This window comes from Hemitrygon akajei, chromosome 3, assembly GCF_048418815.1.
Source record: "Hemitrygon akajei chromosome 3, sHemAka1.3, whole genome shotgun sequence".
In the NCBI taxonomy this organism is placed as follows: Eukaryota; Metazoa; Chordata; class Chondrichthyes; order Myliobatiformes; family Dasyatidae; genus Hemitrygon; species Hemitrygon akajei.
In genome coordinates this window covers 209,802,237-209,822,719 of record NC_133126.1, presented here as the reverse complement: position 1 = coordinate 209,822,719, position 20,483 = coordinate 209,802,237, and the positions used below count along the sequence as shown (strand labels likewise).

The 20,483-nt window shown below is 40.3% G+C and overlaps 1 protein-coding gene across 6 annotated transcripts in view; it reads left to right on the top strand.

Annotated features, from left to right (window-relative positions):
• The window catches only part of slc7a14a (solute carrier family 7 member 14a), a 210,775-nt gene that overhangs the window by 174,524 nt on the left and 15,768 nt on the right, over window positions 1–20,483 (top strand). For all 6 annotated transcript variants that reach the window (XM_073041784.1, XM_073041786.1, XM_073041788.1 and 3 more), the window contains one exon: window positions 8,541–8,687. In XM_073041784.1, the coding sequence (XP_072897885.1) occupies window positions 8,541–8,687 (147 nt within the window). The remainder of the gene's footprint in view (window positions 1–8,540; window positions 8,688–20,483) is intronic.

The following is a 20,483-nucleotide window of genomic DNA, read 5'->3' as shown; positions in this document are numbered from 1 at the left end:
CCACATCCACTCTGCCTAGGGTTTTCAATATTCGATAAGTTTCAATGAGATTCCCCCCTCATTCTTCTGAACTTGAGCCCAGAGCCATCAGATGTTCTGCATATGTCAACCCTTTCAATCCTGGAAAATTTCTCTTGAACCTCCTCTGGACCCTCTCCACTGCCAGCATGTCCTTTCTAAGCTAGGAGACTAAACTGCTCACAATTCTTCAAGTGTGGTCTGACCAATCAATGCCTTATAAAGCTCCAGCAACACATCCTTGCTTCTACATTGTAATCCTCTCAGAATGAATGTTAACATTGCACAGCTGCTTTCCTTACCACTGACTCACTCAGCAAGTTAACCTTTAGGGAATCCTGCTCAAGGACTCCCAAGTCCCCTGCCACCTCCTATTTCTGAATTTTCTCCTTGTTTAGAAAATATTCTACACATTTATTCTTTTCTTTTTCAATCTTTTTATTAATATCAACATGATAAGATTAATACATAGTTATTGGGATTACAAATTTACAAAATTAAAATGAACATAAAAGGATACACAAGCAATAAGTACAATATATTTAAGTCTTCCCAAATCATGAATGATACAAATATCATATAAACAAAACAAAAAAATACTAGATATATCATGTTGAAAAAAACAGAAAAGAGAAAAAGAGAAAAAAAATTATTACACTAAGAAAAACTAATCTAACAAACTAACTACTAACTAATAAAGAAAAAAAAGGAAAAAAGGAAAAAAATTGGCTGTTTATAGTATCTATAAAAAGACAAAGAATCATCAGTGTCTCCAACTCCGATCCTCTCAACATATATATAATCAAAACTGGAAAAACAAATAGGATTGGAACAGGGTCAAATTACATGTGAAAATATTGAATAAATGGCCTCCAAGTCTTTTCAAATTTAATAGAAGGGTCGTATATGACACTTCTAATTTTTCCCAAATTTAGACATAACATAGTTGGAGAAAACCAATGAAATATGGTAGGGGGATTAATTTCTTTCCAATTCAACAAAATAGATCTTCTAGTCATTAATGTAAGAAATGCAATCATCCGACAAGCAGAAGAAGATAAAAGAATTGACTCCATCATTGGTAAACCAAAGATTGCAGTAATAGGATGAGGTTGTAAATCAATGTTCAATACTGTGGAAATAATATCGAAAATGTCTTTCCAATATTTTTTCAAACGTGGACATGACCAAAACATATGAGTTAAAGAAGCTATCTCAGAATGACATCTGTCACATATAGGATTTATATGGGAATAAAAACAAGCCAATTTATCCTTCGACATGTGAGCCCTGTGCGCAACTTTAAACTGTATCAATGAATGTTTAGCACATATAGAGGATAAATTAACTAATTGAAGAATTTTACACCAATCCTCAATAGGGATAGTAAAGTTAAGTTCTCTTTCCCAATCATTTTTAATCTTATAAAAGGCCTCTGAATGTATTTTCATAATTATGTTGTAAACATTTGATATTACACCTTTCTGAAAAGGATTTAGTTCTAACAATTTCTCCAAAATACCCGAAGAATCAAGATTTAGAAAGATAGGAAGTACAGTGTTTAAAAAATTCCTAATCTGTAAATATTTAAAAAAATGAGATCTAGGCAAATTATATTTATTAGATAATTGTTCAAAATACATAAAACAATTATCCAAAAATAAATCAGAAAATTGTAGTATACCTTTAGTCTTCCAAGCTGAATAAGCTTGGTCCATAATAGAGGGATGAAAAAAGAAATTGGATACAATAGGAATTGTTAAAACAAATTGATTCAACCCAAAAAATTTCCAAAATTGAAACCATATACGTAAAGTGTGTTTAACTATCAGACTGTCAATTCGTTTATGCAATTTAGAAAGAGCAAAGGGAAGAGAAGTCCCTAAAATAGAACCCAATGAAAATCCTTGTACAGATTTAGTTTCCAGATTTACCCAATGAGGGCTAGGAGATAAATCCCAATCCCTTAACCAACATTTCAAATATCGAATATCAATTGCCCAATAATAAAATCTAAAATTAGGCAATGCCAACCCACCTTCCTTCTTTGACTTCTGTAAATATCTTTTATTTATATCTAATATCTAGGATTTTTATTCTGCCATATATATGAGGAAATTTTTGAATCAACGTTGTCAAAAAAGGATTTCGGAATAAAAATTGGTACCATTTGAAATATATATGAGAACTTGGGTAAAATAATCATCTTAATAGCATTAATCCGACCTATCAGAGATAAAGACAATGGTGACCATTTAGTAAACAAACATTTAATCTGATCAATTAAGGGTAAAAAATTAACCTTGAATAACTCCTTATGATTTTTTGTAATTTTAATCCCTAAGTATATAAAAAAGTCATTAACTAATTTAAAAGGTAAATTTCCATAAATTGGAACCTGTCTATTTAAGGGGAACAATTCACTCTTATTAAGATTCAATTTATACCCAGAAAAATTACTAAACTGAGCCAATAATGATATAACTGCAGGAATGGATTTCTCAGGATCAGAAATGTATAATAACAAGTCCTCAGCGTATAATGATAACTTATGTATATCCATCCCGTGAGTAATGCCAAAATTGTTAGGTGATTCTCTAATAGCAATTGCCAAAGGTTCCAGAGCAATATCAAATAATAATGGACTAAGAGGACAGCCTTGCCTGGCACCCCGAAATAAATGAAAAAAGGGAGATCTTTGATTGTTAGTAAAAACCAAGGCTACTGGAGTATGATATATCAATTTAATCCAGGATATAAATGTCGGACTAAAATTAAACTACTCAAGCACAGTAAATAAATTGGCCATTCAACTCTATCAAATGCTTTCTCCGCATCTAATGAAATGACACATTCTGTGGTGCTGCGTGAAGGAGTATAAACAATATTCAATAATCTCCTAATATTGAAAAAAGATTAGCGATATTTAATAAAACCAGTTTGATCCTCTGAGATAATTCGAGGTAATACCTTCTCCAGCCTGGTCGCCAGTAACTTGGAAAAGATCTTGGAATCTACATTCAATAGGGATGTTAGTCTATAGGATGCATAGTCAGTCGGGTCTTTATCTTTTTTCAATATTAAAGAAATGGAAGCTCTATAAAAAGATTGTGGTAGTTTACCTAGTCTAATTGCTTCTTCAAAAACCCTGCATAACCAAGGAGAAAGAGTAGAGGAAAAAAACTTTAAAAATTCCACTGTATACCCATCTGGACCTGGTGCTTTCCCAGAATTCATAGAGGAAATAACACCTTTAATTTCTGCATCCGTATTTATTTCTTCTGTGAAAATGCATGACCATACACTTGTTAACACTGTATTCCATCTGCCACTTCTTTGCCCTATTGAATAATCTATGTAAGTCCTTCAGCAGATTTCCTACTTCCTCAAAACTACCTGTCCCTCCACCTATCTTTGTATCATGCACAAACTTGGCCCCAAAGCCATCAATTCCATCATCCAAATCATTGACATATAATATGAAAAGAAACCATTTGAACATCACACCCTGTGAAAAACCACTCATCACTGGCAGCCAATCAGAAAAGAATCCCTGTATTCTTACTGTTTGCTTCCTGCCAGACAGATGTAGTCTGTAGTCTATAAACTGCACGCCACTGTAGTCTGGCGGTGTTTAATAAATGCACTTGCTTAACACAACTCATTAACTTGAATGGATTGCAGAGAACTTCATCTCTTCTTTATCATTCAGCACCTTGCACTGAGTGTTATATTACTGACAAGATTTGGGAAATCCCAATAACTCCCAGATTATCTTCTGACCAAATGGCTTCCTTGTTGCCAGGAGTGGAATGGACCTCACAGTATTGCAGGAAATCCAAGAGAGGAAATCCCAGATTTATGAGAAGGTTGTTCTTATGTTTTGTAACTGCAAAACATTTAACTAATTAAAAGGAAAAGACAGGAGTCTGAAATGCGAGTATAAGTTAGTTTTTTACTTTAAGCAAGGCGTTTATACATATCATGAGGTAATATGATGTATGCAATTCACTTATTTTTACATATAACCCATAATGAATTATTTACATGAATACTTAATCAAAGAATGTATTAACAATATTACCAAAAAGGAACTGAAATATTAAATGCACAACACTCCTCCCTGCTCAGCTATAAACTCCAATATGGAATACATCTCAACTATATACAGAGTATACTATATAATGCAACTCTTCCATAGACATCCCCAGCATAGTAAGTTTTTAAATTGTCCCATTCAGGGTTAAAAATTTCATTGACTGTGGAGGATTTCTTACTGTTGTGGGACAATATCTTTCCTGACAAGGGAGGTCACTTTGCTTGGCAGCTGAAACCTGTGGCTGTGAAAACTATCTGAGGCTCTGGGGCCTCCTCCATGGAGTTTACTCTGAGACTGTAGGAAGTGATTCTGATTTCTCTAGACACCTTTCTTCTCCTTGCTCTTTCTTCTAGTTTGTGCATCTTGATCTTGGGAAAATCCATTTAGGTCACTGGAGTATTCTTTTATTAATCCTTCTATTGCTCACTTTATGACCTGATCTGTCCCCTTGGGTTCTTTATCCACAACATCATCAGATGAATCTTTTGTTTACAATTTACATCAACAATTTAGATGAAGGCATTGAGAATAACATCAGCAAATTTGCTGATGATACTAAGCTGGGTGGCACTGTGACATGTGATGAGGATGTTAGGAGAATTCAGGGTGATTTGGATAGGCTGGGTGAGTGGGCAGATACTTGGCAGATGACGTTTAATGTGAATAAGTGTGAGGTTATCCACTTTGGGAGTAAGAACAGGAAGGCAGATTATTATCTGAACGGTGTAGAGTTAGGTAAGGGAGAAATACAAAGAGATCTAGGAGTCCTTGTTCATCAGTCACTGAAGGTGAATGAGCAAGTGCAGCAGGCAGTGAAGAAGGCTAATGGAATGTTGGCCTTTATTACAAAGGGAATTGAGTACAAGAGCAAGGAAATCCTCTTGCATTTGTACAGAGCCCTGGTGAGACCACACCTGGAGTATTGTGTACAGTTTTGGTCTCCAGGGTTAAGGAAGGACATCCTGGCTGTAGAGGAAGTGCAGCGTAGATTCACGAGGTTAATTCCTGGGATGTCTGGACTGTCTTACGCAGAGAGGTTAGAGAGACTGGGCTTGTACACGCTGGAATTAAGGAGATTGAGAGGGGATCTGATTGAAACATATAAGATTATTAAGGGATTGGACAAGATAGAGGCAGGAAATATGTTCCAGATGCTGGGAGAGTCCAGTACCAGAGGGTATGGTTTGAGAATAAGGGGTAGGTCATTTAGGACAGAGTTAAGGAAAAACTTCTTCTCCCAGAGAGTTGTGGGGGTCTGGAATGCTCTGCCTCGGAAGGTAGTGGAGGCCAATTCTCTGGATGCTTTCAAGAAGGAGCTAGATAGGTATCTTATGGATAGGGGAATCAAGGGATATGGGGACAAGGCAGGAACCGGGTATTGATAGTAGTTGATCAGCCATGATCTCAAAATGGTGGTGCAGGCTCGAAGGGCCAAATGGTCTACTTCTGTACCTATTGTCTATTGTCTATTGTTTTCATATCTCCATTTACTCCTTTCTTTTTGGCCTTCTATTCATCCAGAAGGGCATTGTCTTTTCATCTACTTTTACCAGTAGCTGTTTGTCTCCCACTTGAAATTCATACAGTAACCTTAACGCACACACAGCAGGTTCTGGTTCTTGGTACTCACAAAAGGTGAGTGCATGTACTTTCCTGAATCTCCTTAAAACCAAACCACATTTCTCAAGAAACTGCCCGATTAACGTATGAGAGGCTTTCTCAGCTACGTTTCCTATGAAAATAGAGAAGTCAGTGTTTTCATCACTTTCATGCTTCCTCTGGGCAACATGGTCCTCCCTTAGTCCATTATGCTTCCCAACCAGTGGCACAGAGGTTAGCAACAACATCTGTTTGCCCTCTTTGGGCAATGGTTCACGGTGTGCAGCATAGAGACAGTTGTGGCAGCATCCAGTACCTTTCTGTATTCGCTTTCAGTTGACTCTTTTTGTCAGGAGATATGGCATGCAAATGGTAACTAGACCTCCGGTTGAGTTGTAGTTGTGCTGGTCATTCTGTCTTTACCATGTACAAGCCAGATGTGGCTTGTTGGATTTTGCTGTTCTGCAGGAGTTACCTTCTCTCCAGTATAAGTTCTTAATTGGATATCTGCAGGCTTCAGTTTAGTATCTTTGAAATACCATTCAAAATCTGTTTGTGGAATGACTGAAACAGCCGAGCCAGTGCCCAATTCCATTTTAATTAATTTGCCATTTACTTAAGCCGGATTGATTGCTTATTGTGAGTTTTGACATTGCAAATCTCAAGACTACCCAGTCCTGCATCACTCTCATCATTACCAGATTTTTCATTAATAGCATGTAGTTTATTGCTGTTTTTGAAACTGTAACTTGACTTTCTATTTTCCTTTCTTCTCTGTGTCGTCCAGTTATTTTTGTCTGTCCAATATGCTCTTTGTATGTGTCCTACTGTGTTTACATTTTCTGCAAGTTAAACCTTTAAACCTGCATTGGTCTGGTGAATATGAGCCTCTGCCACAACAGTAACACAATTTGCTCAGCTAGCAAGTTTCTGTTTGGATGTTGTAATTCTGTTCATTCCTAACTGTAACTCAATTTCGTCTCTGCTGTTTCCATAGATACAACTATTTCAATTACTCTTTTAAATGTAAGTTGTGCTTCAGTTAGGAGCTATTTTTGGATGCTGTCTTGTAACATTCCACAAACTAAACAATCTGGCAGCGTATCATTAAGCCCATCATTGACCTGACAGTGGATCAGAATCAGAATCAAAATCAAGATTGCTCTGACAATCCCTTCAATTAAGCCACATACACTGAAATGGACACCCCTTCCTTTTGATTCTGCTATGAAACTGAAAATTTCTGCAATAAACAGTGGTTTCAGTTCTAAACACTCCTGCATTACATTCACAATATCAGCAAAGCTCATTTCGGCTGGTTTGATTGAAGTAGTCAAACTCCTAAGCAAACTATGTTTTTACATGCAACGCACTCAGTAAAACTGGTACTTGTTTCAAATTGGCTGTTCAATTTGCTTTAAAATACTACTCTATCTATTCATTATACAAAATCCATTTATCAAAAACAGCCATTTTTGTTCCTTTTTAATGATTATTATCACCCAGTACTCAGTCTTTATGAACCCATGAATTCTTCCATTTTCTGTCTTTTAAAAAAATTTGTGTCTTCCCTTCTGAAGAACATGTGCTGCACATTTTAAAACTTGACAGTAACTCCCTGTGCTTTTTAAAAAGCCAAATGTCTTGCTGCACGACAACAGGTTTGTTTTAAAAATACCTCGCCAACAGTTGTTTCGGGCTTGTTTTAAAAGTACCTCAACATCATTGTTATGATTTGTAACTCCAAAACATAAAACTAATTGAGAGGGAGCCCGAAATGCAAGCATAACTTCATTTTTCACTTTAAGCGATGCACATGTACATACGATGTGGTGGCATATCAAGTATGCAATCCACTTATTTTGACATATAACTCATAATGAATTATTTAAACATACAAAAATGCTTACACCTGCTACTGAAATATTAAATACACAACAGGGGAACATTTTACACTGGGGAAGGGATCCTGACCGTCCACTCTATCTATGCCTCTCATAATTTGACAAATCTCTATCAGATCTCCCCTCTACTGAGCCAGAGAAAAGAACCCAAGTTTGCCCAAACTGTCCTTATAGCTCATGCTTTCTAATCCAGGCAGCATCCTGGTGAACCTCTTCTACACCTTTCTTGCAGTCTCCACATCCTTCATATAATTGTGTGACCAGTGACTTCTGAAAAAAAGTTTTACATAGCTGCGGTATTACTTCCAACTCTTAGAGGTAACAATGAGGGAGTCTTAATTCAGCTCATGATAACCTGGGCTCTTCCCCTTGACCTGAACATGTACTCAAACAGATAGCAGCAACAGAACTTCAAAATCAGAATCAGATTTAATATCACATGCATACAGTATGTTGTGAAATTTGTTGTTTTATAAAAAAATAAATTAAATTAGTAGTGCAAAAAGAGAGAAAATAAAAGAAAAAAATACTGAGTTATCGTTCATAAATTTATTGTCCATTCAGAAATCTGATGGTGGAGGGGAAAAAGCTGTTCCCGGAACACTGAGTGTGTACCTTCCGGCTCCTGTACCTTGTCCTTGATAGCAACAAAGAGAAGAGGGCATGTTCTGGGTGACAGAGGTCCTTAATGATGGAGGCCACCTTTTTGAGTCATCTCCTTTTAAAGATGTCCTGGATGCTGGGGAGGCTAGTGTCCATGATGGAGCTGGCTGAGTTTATAACTTTATGTAGCTGTTTCCAAACCTGTGCAGTGGCCCCTCCACACCAGGCAGTGATGCAAACAGTTAGAATGCTCTCCACGGTACAGTTGTAGAAACTTCTACTCCCTGTAATATTAAATTTGCAATCTGCTGATACAGGTTCTCCAAGGTGCGGCTACCTGCTTCTACGCTTTCATTGGGTTTGATATCATCGCCACAACAGGAGAGGAAGCAAAGAATCCGAACACTTCCATTCCCTATGCCATTACTGCCTCCCTTGTGATCTGCCTGACTGCATACGTGTCTGTAAGTGAAATCTTCCATTGCTAATTGGCGATCTTCTTTCTTTTGCTCAGGTTAGACCCTCTTCTATAAACTTCTCTTCCCTCTCCTCTGAGACACTGTGTATGTTGACCAACCTTAAGATCCCAGAACATAGAACATTACAGCATTGTACAGGCCCTTCAGCCCACAATGTTGTGTTGACCTTTTAACCTATTTTAAGATCAACCTAACCCTTCCTTCACACATAACCATCCATTTCCCTGTCATGTATTTGCCTACGTAAGCGCTTCTTAATTGCTCCGATAACATCGGCCTCAACCACCACCCCTGGCAGGATGCTCCACTCACCCACCACACTGTGTTAATAAACCTACCTCTGACATCACCCCCTATGCTTTACTCCAATCACCTCAAAATTATAACCCCCTGTAACAGGCATTTCTGCTCTGGGAAAAGGTCTCTGGCTATCCACTCTTATATCTCTTATATTGTACACCTCGATTAAGCCACCTTTAATCATCTTTCATTCCAAAGAGAAATACTCTAGCTCACTCTACCTATCCCCATCAGACACACTCCCTAATCTCATAAGACCTGCCCACGGTAGCGTAGTAGTTAGATCAACACTACTACAGCTTGGGGTGCTGGAGTTCAGAGTTCAATTCTGGCACATCTGTAAAGAATCTCTGTCCACCTTCCACATGGAATAACGTATGGGTTTTCTGGCTTCCTCCCACAATCTAAAGATGTACTGGGCAGGTTAATTGCTCTTTGCAAAATTATCCTGTGATTAGGTTAGGGTCAATCATGGTTGCAGGGGTCTGCTGGGATGGCATGGCTCAAAGGGCCGGAAGCCCCAGTGTCACACTGCATCACTAAATAAGTAAATAAAATAACCCAGACAGTATCCTGGTAAATCTCCTCTGCATCCACTCTAATGCTTCCATATCCTTCCTATATTAAGGCAACAACTTTGCAAGTGTAGTCCAACCAGGATTTTATGGAGCAGCAACATTTCCTTTCCGCTGCCCTGTTGTCACTTTGCATAACTTACTGTTCAATATCGGGATTTATAATGCTGGAATCAGCTTGTAGTTCATTAGTTTTTTATGTGCCGTGCCATATAGCATAGATGAACGGGGTCTTTCCATGATTATTATTGTTCTAGGCAAATTTATCCACAGAGGCGGTTTGCCATTGCCTTTTTCTGGGCAGTGCCTTTACAAGATGGGTGACCCCAGCCATTATCAATACTCTTCAGAGATTGTCTGCCTGGCATCAGTGGTTGCAGAACCAGGACTTGTGATCTGCACCACCTGCTCATACAACCATCCACCACCTGGTCCCATGGCTTCATGTGACCCTGATCGGGGGCTTAACAGGTGCAACACCTTGCCCAAGGGTGACCTTAAGGCTAGTGGAGGGAAGCAGCACCTTACACCTCCTTTGGTAGAGATGTATCCCCACCCAACACCCAAAGCTTGTAGTTAAGGGGCAAAAATAAACTCCAGCATAACACACACAAAATGCTAAAGGAGCTCAGCAGGTCTGTATTATCAGTATTTGCAGAATCTTTTGTATTTATGATATGCTGGAAGACCTCGGCAGGTCAGGCAACATCTGTGGAGGGAAATGGACAATAGACATCTGTAGCTCAAGTTTATAGTTGTTCATATGTACATGTGTATACAGCTAAATGAAACAACATTCCATATAAACTCGCACACATCATGCATTAAGTAATATTACCACAAATTAATGAACAAATAATAAGACGCATTTATATCACAGGTTAACAAGTAAACAGTATGACACTACTGGCTCCACATACGTGATGAGACCTGAGTGCTGGCAGAAGGTTCAGTAGTGTCACGGCCTGGGGTAGAAGCTGTTTCCCATCCTAGCAGTTCTTGCCATTGCTATGGTATCTCCCACCTGATGGTAGAGTGTCAAAGAGCTTATTGGACGGATGGGAGGGACCACCGACAACGCTTAGGGCCCTACATATACAGTGCTCCTCGCAGTCCTCTGTTGGGACTCAGATCAAGCTGACCCAGAGTATCAGCTGCCCTTTGCTTTCACAGGTGCGTAACATTTTGAATTCAATCACCAGATTAATGAAGGCCAACATACCAGGCACTGGATAGAGACCTTTGGGTTGGTGAGGAAGTTTGCAAGCAATGTGCAGTGAAGGCTCTGCCGTTTATCAGATTGGATAGAACTTAAGAGCATAAGGCAGTCAAAAATAAATCTCTGTGGAACCTGAGTGAATCTTCCTTCTCCTGAGATTATTTAAGGGGAAGCTAGAGAAATGATCTATGTAATGGAACTCAGAATTAGAATCAGGTTTAATATCACTGACACACACTCAGTGGCCACCTTATTAGGTACTCGTTTACAGCTGCTTGCTAATGCAAATATCTAATCAGCCAAACACGTGGCAGCAAATGAATGCATAAAGCATGCAGACATGGTCAAGAGGTTCAGTTATTCAGACTGAACATCAGAATGGGGAAAAATATGATCTAGGGTCTTATGGCCTTATAAGTGATCTTGACCGGGGGAAGATGGGGTGATAAAGGTACCTCAGAAACTGCTGATCTCCTGGGAATTTCACACACTACATTCTCTAGAGTTTACAAAGAATGGTCCAGGAAACAAAAACATCCAGAGAGCTGCAGACATGTGGGTGAAAGTGCCTTGTTAATGAGAGGGGTCAGAGGAGAATGGCCAGACTGGTTCAAGCTGACAGGCAGGCCACTGTAGTTCTAATAACCACGCATTCAATGGTGTGTGGACCTTGAAGTGGATGGGTTACAGAAGCAGATGACCACAAGCATACAAAAATACACTCAGTGACCTCCTTTATTGGGACCTCCTGAGGGCACTTGATGAAATGTGTTGTGGCAGCAATACACAAAGTATCCTATAAATTACAGTAAGGAATATATCTCTTATTGAAATATGTTGTCATTCGGCTCTACTCTAAGAAGGACAATGATTATGTAAATATAATTGATGGACGTGAAGAAACTTTGATTCTGTTCCAGAAGGTTAGAGATTTATGAAGTTCAGTATTATATATTACATTTACATTGAACCCGATGACATCTTTGACCAGCGAGCAGTCCGGACATCAGAAGTTTGCGAAGAGGGGATTCCACTCAGGTGCACTGCTGAAGTAGAAAAAGGCAGCGGTGGATCGCGGCAGCATAATTGAGCTCTGACCAGCGGCCAATCCGTATTTGGGATTGATTAGCAAGAGCAAATTAAAGGGAGGCAGGGACAAGCACAGCGGCCTTCACTGCAGCAGGCATCATCTGAGTGGACAGAGTTATAGTGATGATGTTGAGGCATCAGCTCTTCGAGGCTTCAGAGAAAGCAAAGAAAAGAAAAGCTCTCAGTTAAGTTTTTTTTTTACCTCCCTTCTTTATACCTGCTCTGTTAGGACAGTAGAGATGTCAGTCAGGATAGTTGAATGCTCCACTTGTGGGATGTGGGAAGGCAAGGAGATATCCAGTGTCCCTGACTACAACTGTGAGAAGTGCATTCACCTGCGGCTTCTAACAATCCCCATTAGGAAGTTGGAGCTGGAACTGGATGAACTCTAGATCATTCAGGAGGCTGAAGGGGTGAAAGATAGGATGTATAGAGAGGTAGTTATACCCGAGGTGCAGGACACAGGAAACTGGGTGACAGTCAGGAAAGGGAAGGGGATTAAAGAGCCAGTGCAGAGCACCCCTGTCACCATTCCTCTCAAAAACAGGTATATCACTTTGGATACTGTTGGGGGAGATGGCCTGTCAGAGGAAAGTCACAGTGGTTGTGTCTCTGGCACTGACTCTGGGTCTGTGACTCAGAAGGGAAGTGGGGGAGAAGAGGAATGCTGTGGCGATAGGAGATTCATTAGTTAGGAGAATGGACAGGAGGTTCTGTGAGCAAAAATGAGGTTCTCGAACAGTATATTGCCTTGCGGAAGTCAGGGCCTGGGGCATCTCAGATTGAGTCCTCAGCATTCTTATGTGGGAGGATGATCAGCCAGAGATCGTGGTCTAGGTAGGTACCAATGACATGGGTAGGACGAGTGATGAGGTTCTGCATTGGGAGTTCAGGGAGTTAAGTGCAAAGTTAAAGCGTAGGACCTCCAGAGTTGTGATCTCAGGATTGTTACCCATGCCACATGCTAGTAATGCCAGAAATAGAAAGATCTTACAGTTCAGTACATGGCTAAGGAGTTGGTGAAGGAGGGAAGGCATAAGATTTTTGGATCATTGGGCTCTTTTCTAGGGAAGGTGGAACCTGTACAGAAGGGACAGTTTACATCTGAACTGGAGGGGGATTGGTATCCTAGTGGAAAGTTTTGTTAATGTTGCATGGTGAGGTTTAAACTAAAATTGCAGGGGGATGGGAACCAGAGTGCCAGAACAGTCACTGGAGAGGTTGTGGAGACAGATGTTGGTAAGACCTCAGACAAAGTTAGGGATCCAAAGCTCGAGCATGGTGCGACTAGTGTCCTGGACTACATGTATTTCAAAGCAAGAAATACCATAGGAATGGCGGATGAACTCAGGTCATGGATCAACTGCTGGAATTATGATATTGTAGCCATTATAGTGAGACTTGGTTGCAGGAGGGGCAGAACTGGCAGTTCAGTATTCTGGGATCTGTTGTTTTAGACATGACAGACCAATTAAAGGTGGACGGGTGGCATTACTAGTCACAGCAGTGGCCCATCAGGGCAGACTGAAGAACTCGACTAGTGAGGCATTATGGGTGGAACTGAGGAATAAGAAAGGTATGCCCACGTTAATGGGGCTACATTACAGAGCACCCAACAGTTTGTGGGATTTAGAGGACAAATTTGTAAAGAGATTGTAGGCTGTTGCAAGAAACATAAGGTTGTTATAGTAGGTGATTTTAACTTTCCACATATTGACTGGGACTCTTATATGGTAAAAGGACTAGATGGGATAAATGTGTTCAGAAAAGTTTCCTTAATCAGTGCGTAGAAGTCCCAGTGAGGGAGTGTGCAATACTGGAATACTGGAATTCCCTAATACCTATTAGGGAATGGGACGGGGGGTGACAGAAGTTTGTGTAGGGGAACACTTTGCATCCAGTGACCACAATGCCATTAATTTCAAAGTAAATATGCAGGTAGATAGGTCTTGTCTGCGGATTGAGATTCTAAATTGGAGAAATGCTAATTTTGATGGCATCAGAATGGGACAGGTTGTTTTCTGGCAAAGGTGTACTTGGAAAGTGGGAGGCCTTCAAAAATGAAAGTTTGAGAGTACAAAGCTTGTATGTGGCTGTCAGAAAAAATGATAAAGATAACAAGTGCTGGGAACCTTGTGTAGAAGTTTTTGTAGGGGAACACTTTGCATCTAGTGACCACAATGCCATTAGTTTCAAAGTAAATACACAAAAAATTAGAACTAGTCGATGGGTTGAGATTATAGTTGGAGTGAGGCCAACTTTGATGGTATTAGAAATGAAATGGTAAGTGTGGTTTGGGACAGGCTGTTTTCTGGTAAAGGTGTACTTGGTAAATGGCAGGCCTTCAAAAGTAGAATTTTGAGAGTACAAAGCTTGCCTGTTCCTGTCAGAATAAAGGGTAAAGGTAGCAAGTTTAGGGATATTTTTCAAGAGAGATTGAGGCCCTGGTTAAGAGGAAGAAGGAAGTGCATAGCAGGTATAGGCAAGTAGTGAGGTGCTTATGGAATACAAGAAATGCAGGAGAATATTTAATAAAAGAATCAGGAAGGCCAAAGGAAGGCATAAAGTTGCTGTAACAGACAGGGTGAAGGAGAATCCTCAGGGATTCTACAGACACAGTATGTTAAGATCAAAAGGATTGCAAGGGACAAAATTAGTCCTCTGGAAGACCAGAATGGGAATCCATGTGTGGAGCCAAAGCAGATGGGGAGATCTTACGTGCAATCTTTGCATTTGTATTTGTATCCATAGAAGGGAGGCAAAGCTGCATCAACTTCATGGATCCTCTGCAGACTGCAGAGGAGGAGGTGTTTGCATAAATCCCCAGGGCCTGACAAGGTATTCCCTCGGACCCTACGGGAGGTAAGTGTAGAAATTGCTGGGGCCGTAGCAGAGATCACAGGAGAGCTCCCAGAAGACTGGAGGATAGCCAATGTTCTGCTGTTTAAACAAGGCTCTAATCAGCAACCAGCAAATTATAGGTCGGTGAGTGACATTAGTTGTGGGAATGTTATTGGAAGGTATTCTAAGGGACCAGATGTATAAGTATTTGGATGGACATAGAATGACGAAGGATATCATCAAGGCTTTGTGCATGGTAGGTCATGTGTAGAGATTTTTATATAGATTTATAGAGATTTTTGAGGAAGTTACCAGGAAAGTAGATGAAGTTAAGACAGTGGATGATGTCTACAGTGACTTTAGTAAGGCATTTTACAAGATCTCACATGGGAGGCTGGTTAAGAAGGTTCAGTCACTCGGCATTCAGGATGAGGTAGTAAATTGGATTAGACAACAGCTTTGTTGAAGAAATCAGAGAATCACAGTAAAGGATTGCCTCTCTGACTGGGGGTCTGTGACTAGTGGTGTGCTGCAGGGATCAATACTGGGTCTTTTGTTGTATGTGATGCACCATCAATAACTCTCGGAGACTGGAAGTGAACGATAGGCTTTTATTAACAGTAAAAGGGAGCATGGCATCTCGGAGACTGAGGGAGGAGCAGTGCCCCAATTGCCTTTATACAGGGGTCTGTGGGAGGAGCCACAGGAGCAGTCAGCAGAGGGGCATGTCCAGACAGGTATACATAGTTTACCACAGTATGTCATCTGTATCAATGATCTGGATGATAATGTGGTTAACTGGATCAGCAAATCTACGGATGACACCAGCACTGGTGGTATAGAGAACAGTGAGAAGGACTATCATAGCTTGCACCAGCTGTAAAAATAGGCTGAAAAATGGCAGATGGAGCTTAATGCAGACAAATGCAATGTTTGCATTTGGCAGGTCTTACACAGGACACTGAGGAGTGTGGTAGAACAAAGGGATCTGCGGATACAGGTATATAATTTGTTGAAAGTGGCATCGCAGGTAGATAGGGTTGTAAAGAAAGCTTTTGGCACATTGGCCTTCATAAATCAATGTACTGAGTACGGAAGAGGGGATGATATGTTGAAGTTGTATAAGACACTGGTGAGGCCTAATTTGGAGTCTGCTCTGCCATTCCATCAAGGCTGATCCTGGATCTCACTCAACCCCATATCCTGCCTTCTTGCCATATCCTTTGATGCCCTGACCGACCAGGAAAGCTATCAACTTCTGCCTTAAATATATACCCACAGACTTGGCCTCCACTGCAGTCTGTGGCAGAACATTCCAGAGATTCATTACTTTCTGGCTAAAAAACTTCCTCCTTACCTCTGTTCTAAAAGGTTGGCCCTCAGTTTTGAGGCTGTGCCCTTGAGTTGTGGATACCCCACCTTAGGAAACATCCTCTCCACATCTACCCTATCTAGTCCATTCAACATTCAGTAGGTTTCAATGAGATCCCCCCACAGTCTTCTAAATTCCATTGAGTACAGGCCCAAAGCTGCCAAACACTCCTCATATGTTAACCCCTTCATTCCCAGAAGCATCCTCGTGAACCTCCTCAAGAACTTTCTCCAATGACAACACATCCATTCTGAGATAAGGGGCCCAAAACTATTGACTATACTCCAAGTGCAGCCTGACTAATTTCTTATAAATCTTCAGCATTATCTCCTTGTTTTTATATTCTATTCCCCTTGAAATGGAATGGCAACATTGCATTTGGCTTCTTTACCACAGACTCAACCTGTAAATTAACCTTCTGGGAGTCTTGTACAAGGACTCCAAGGTCCCTTTGCACCTCTGATGTTTGAACCTTCTCCCCATTTAGATAATAGTCCACACTATTGTTCCTGTTAACAAAATGCATAATCATACATTTCCCAACACTGTATTCCATCTGCCAATATTCCATCCTTCCAATTTGTCTAAGTCCTGCTGCAATCGCATTGCTTCTTCAGCACTACCTATCCCTCCACCTATCTTTGTATCATCAACAACTTTGCCTCAAAGCCTTCAATTTCATTATACAAATCAGTGACAAATAATGTGAAAAGTAACGGCCCCAATACTGATCCCTGAAGAACACCACTAGTCACTGGCACCCAAAGAGAAAAGGTCCCTATTATTCCCACTCTCTGTCACCTGCCTGACAGTCATTCCTCTATCCTGCCAGTATCTTTCCTGTAATGGCACAGGATTTCAACTTGTTAAACAGCCTCATGTGTGCCACCTTACCAAATGCCTTCTGAAAATCCAAGTAAATGACATCCACTGCCTCTCCTTTGTCCACCCAGCTTATTACTTCCTCAAAGAACTCTAAAAGATTTGTCAGGCAAGATTTCCCCTTACAAAAACCATGCTGACTTTGACTTATTTTATCATTAGTCTCCAAGAACCTTGAAACCTCATTCTTAATAATAGGTTCCAACACTTTCCCAGCCACTGAGAATTTAATGCAGGCAAGTGTGAAGTTTTCAACTTTGACAGGACCAATCTGGAGGACCTGTATTATAAGGAATGATTGAATAGATTAGAACTGTATTCTTTAGAATGTAGAATATTGAGAGGAGATTTGATAGAGGTTTATCAAAATAATGAGGGATGTGGGTTGGGTTAAAGGCACACAGGCTTTTTCCACTGAGGTTGGGTGGGACTACAACCAGAAGACTTGGCTTAAGGGTGAAAGGTGAGAAGTTTATAAAATGCATGAGGGAAACTTCTTCACTCAGAGGGTTGTGGAAGTGTGGAATGAGCTGCCAGGACGTGATGCAGGCAAACTCAATTTCAACACACTTCTGGGACCAACACAGCATGTCCACAACATATTAACCCTAATAGGTGCATCGTTCCGATATGGGGAAACTGGAGCACCCAGAGGAACCCTACAACTCAGGTTCCAATCACTGAAGGAATAACTTCAGATGGTGGACATCCATGGATTCCCAGTGATGGATACAGCCCAGTCCATTACAGGGAAAGGCCTCTGCCTCACCCCACCATTTAGCACATTTACAAGGAGTGCTGCCACAAGTATCCATCATCTAGGACCCCCATTATTTAGGCCATGCTCTCTTCTCACTGTTACCATCAGAAAGGAGATATAGGAGCCTTGGGTCCCAGATCTTCAGGTTCAGGAACAGTTATACTCTTCAACCTGGCATGGTGAAGTGAACTGGCATGGATAACTTCACTCACCTCGACTCTGAAATGATTTCACAAACTTTAGGCTTGTATTGGACTCTGTAACTCATGCTCTCTGTATGATTATTCTGTGCACAGTCTGTCCTCTTCTGCGGATTGGTTGTTTGTCAATCTTTGTCTATGTATAGTTCTTCATAAATTCTGTTGTTTTTCTTGTTTTTCCAGTAAATGCCTGCAAGAAAATGAATGGCAGGTTTTATATGGTGACTTATATGCACTTTGATAATAAATTTAATTTGAACTTTGAACACTGAGATTCATTTTCTTGCAGGCATTCACAGTAAACGCTTAGAAACACAATAGAGTCGACAAAAAACTGTACACAAAGGCAGGCAAAGAACCAGTGTGCAAAAGATGATAGACTGTGAGAATGCAAAAATTAAAAAGTGATAATATTCAATAAATGAGAAATATTGAGAATGAGTTGTTGAGCCCCTGAAAGTGCATGCATAGTTTGTGAAATCAGTTCAGTGTGGAGGTGAGAAAAGTTATGCACACTTGTTCAGGAGCCTGATGGTAGAAAGATAATAACTGTTCCTGAACCTCGTGGCATTGGACAAGAGGCTCCTGATGGCTGCAGTGAGGACAGTGCATGACCCAGACAGTGTGATCGAATATGTGTTGGCATAGTTTGAACTAGGCACGAGACAGCCGAGGCATTACTCCTCATTTTGATATATCCTATTCAGTGGGTCTGTACTGTCTCACTGAATTTCATTATGCTTTTTAATTGCTTCATTAGATCACTTGCACTTGGTGCCGCATTGTCTGAAGTTTAAGTGAAAAGCACTCTGGGAACAGCTTCTGCCACTCCATCATCGGATTTCTGAATGCTGCAACAATTGACCAGATTTAGGAACACTGGCAGATGTTGTGAAATTTGTTGTTTTGAAGAAGCAGTGCAGTGCAATACGTAATATTAAAAACTGTAAATTACAGTAAGAATTACTGTAAAATTAAATTAAATAAGTAGTGCAAAAAGAGAGAAAAGTGAAGCAGTGTTCCTGGGTTCATAGTCCATTCGGAAACTGACAGTGGAGGGGAAGAAGCTGTTCCTTAAGTGTTGAGTGTGTGTCTTCAGGCTCCTGTAGCTTCTCCATAATGGTAGCAATGAGAAAAGGACATGTCCTGGGTGATGGGGTCCTTAATGATGGATGCTGCTATTGCCTTTTAAAGGTTCTGATTCTAATGAAAGATTACTAGACATATAATTAATGTCTAAGTGTAATGTAGTCCATACATCTTTGAAACCTTAAGATTCTGAATAAAATGTTCACAGCTTTTTAGACTGAGATGTGGATCTTGCAGATTCTCAGATCCCCGCCACTGCTGTCTATTATGCTATAAATATGTTGGTTGTGGTTTACCTTTAGGTGAGAGAGCTAATAATAGCTAATGTCAGAGTAATAGGTGCAAGCTTTTTCATTCACATCGCACTGTGCTTCCTTCCCAAATGAATTATGTTCCCAGTGACAATTATTCCCAATAGTGCTTCAGCACCGCAGCTTAGCAGTTAATGCAACACTCTTACAGCTTGGGACATCAGAGTTTGGAGTTCAATTCTGACATCCTCTGTAAGAAAGTTCGTATGTTCTTCCTGTGTGCGCATGGGTTTTATCTGGGTGCTCTGCTTTCCTCCCACAGAATCAGAATCAGCTTCAATATCACTGGCCTATGTCATGAAATTTGTTGTTTTGTGGCAATAACTGATAATGAAAAACTATAGATTACAATTAAATTAAGTAAGTAGCACAAAAAGTGAGGGAAAAAATAGTGAGGCAGTGTTCCTGGGTTCATTGATCATTCAGAAATCTGATGGCAGAGGTGAAGAAGCTGTTCCTAAAACATTGATTGTGTGTCTTCAGGCTCTTGTACCTCCTCCTTGATGGTAGCAATGAGAAGAGAGCATATCCTGGGTGATGGGGTCCTTAATGATCTTCTTTTTGAGCTGTCACCTTTTGAAGAAATTCTTGATGCAGGGTGGGCTGATGACCACGATGGAGCTGAGTGAGTTCACAATTTTCTGCAGCTCTTTCCTCCCACAGTCCAGGGATGTATGGGTTAATAGGTTAATTGGTTATTGTATATTGTTCTGTGATTAGGCTCAGGTTAAGTAGGTAATTTGGGCCAGAAAGGCCTGTTCCATGCTTTATCTCCAAAGAAATAAAATAAAAATGGGATGTTGTGTTGAAGTTGTAAAAGAGGTTGGGAGGCCTAATTTGGAGTGTTTTATGCCGTTTTGGTCACCTACCTACAGGAAAGATGTAAATAAGTTTGAAAGAGTACAGAGAAAATTGACAAGGATGTTGCCAGGTCTGGAGGACCTGAGTTATAAGAAAAGATTGAATAAGTTAGGACACTATTCCTTGGAACATAGAAGAATGAGGGGAGAATTGATAGAGGTATACAAAATTGTGATGGGTGTAGATAGGATAAATGCAAGCAGGCTTTTCCACTGGTTGGGTGAGACTACAGTTCAAGGTCATGGATTAAGTGTGAAAGGTGCACAGTTTAAGGGACCACGA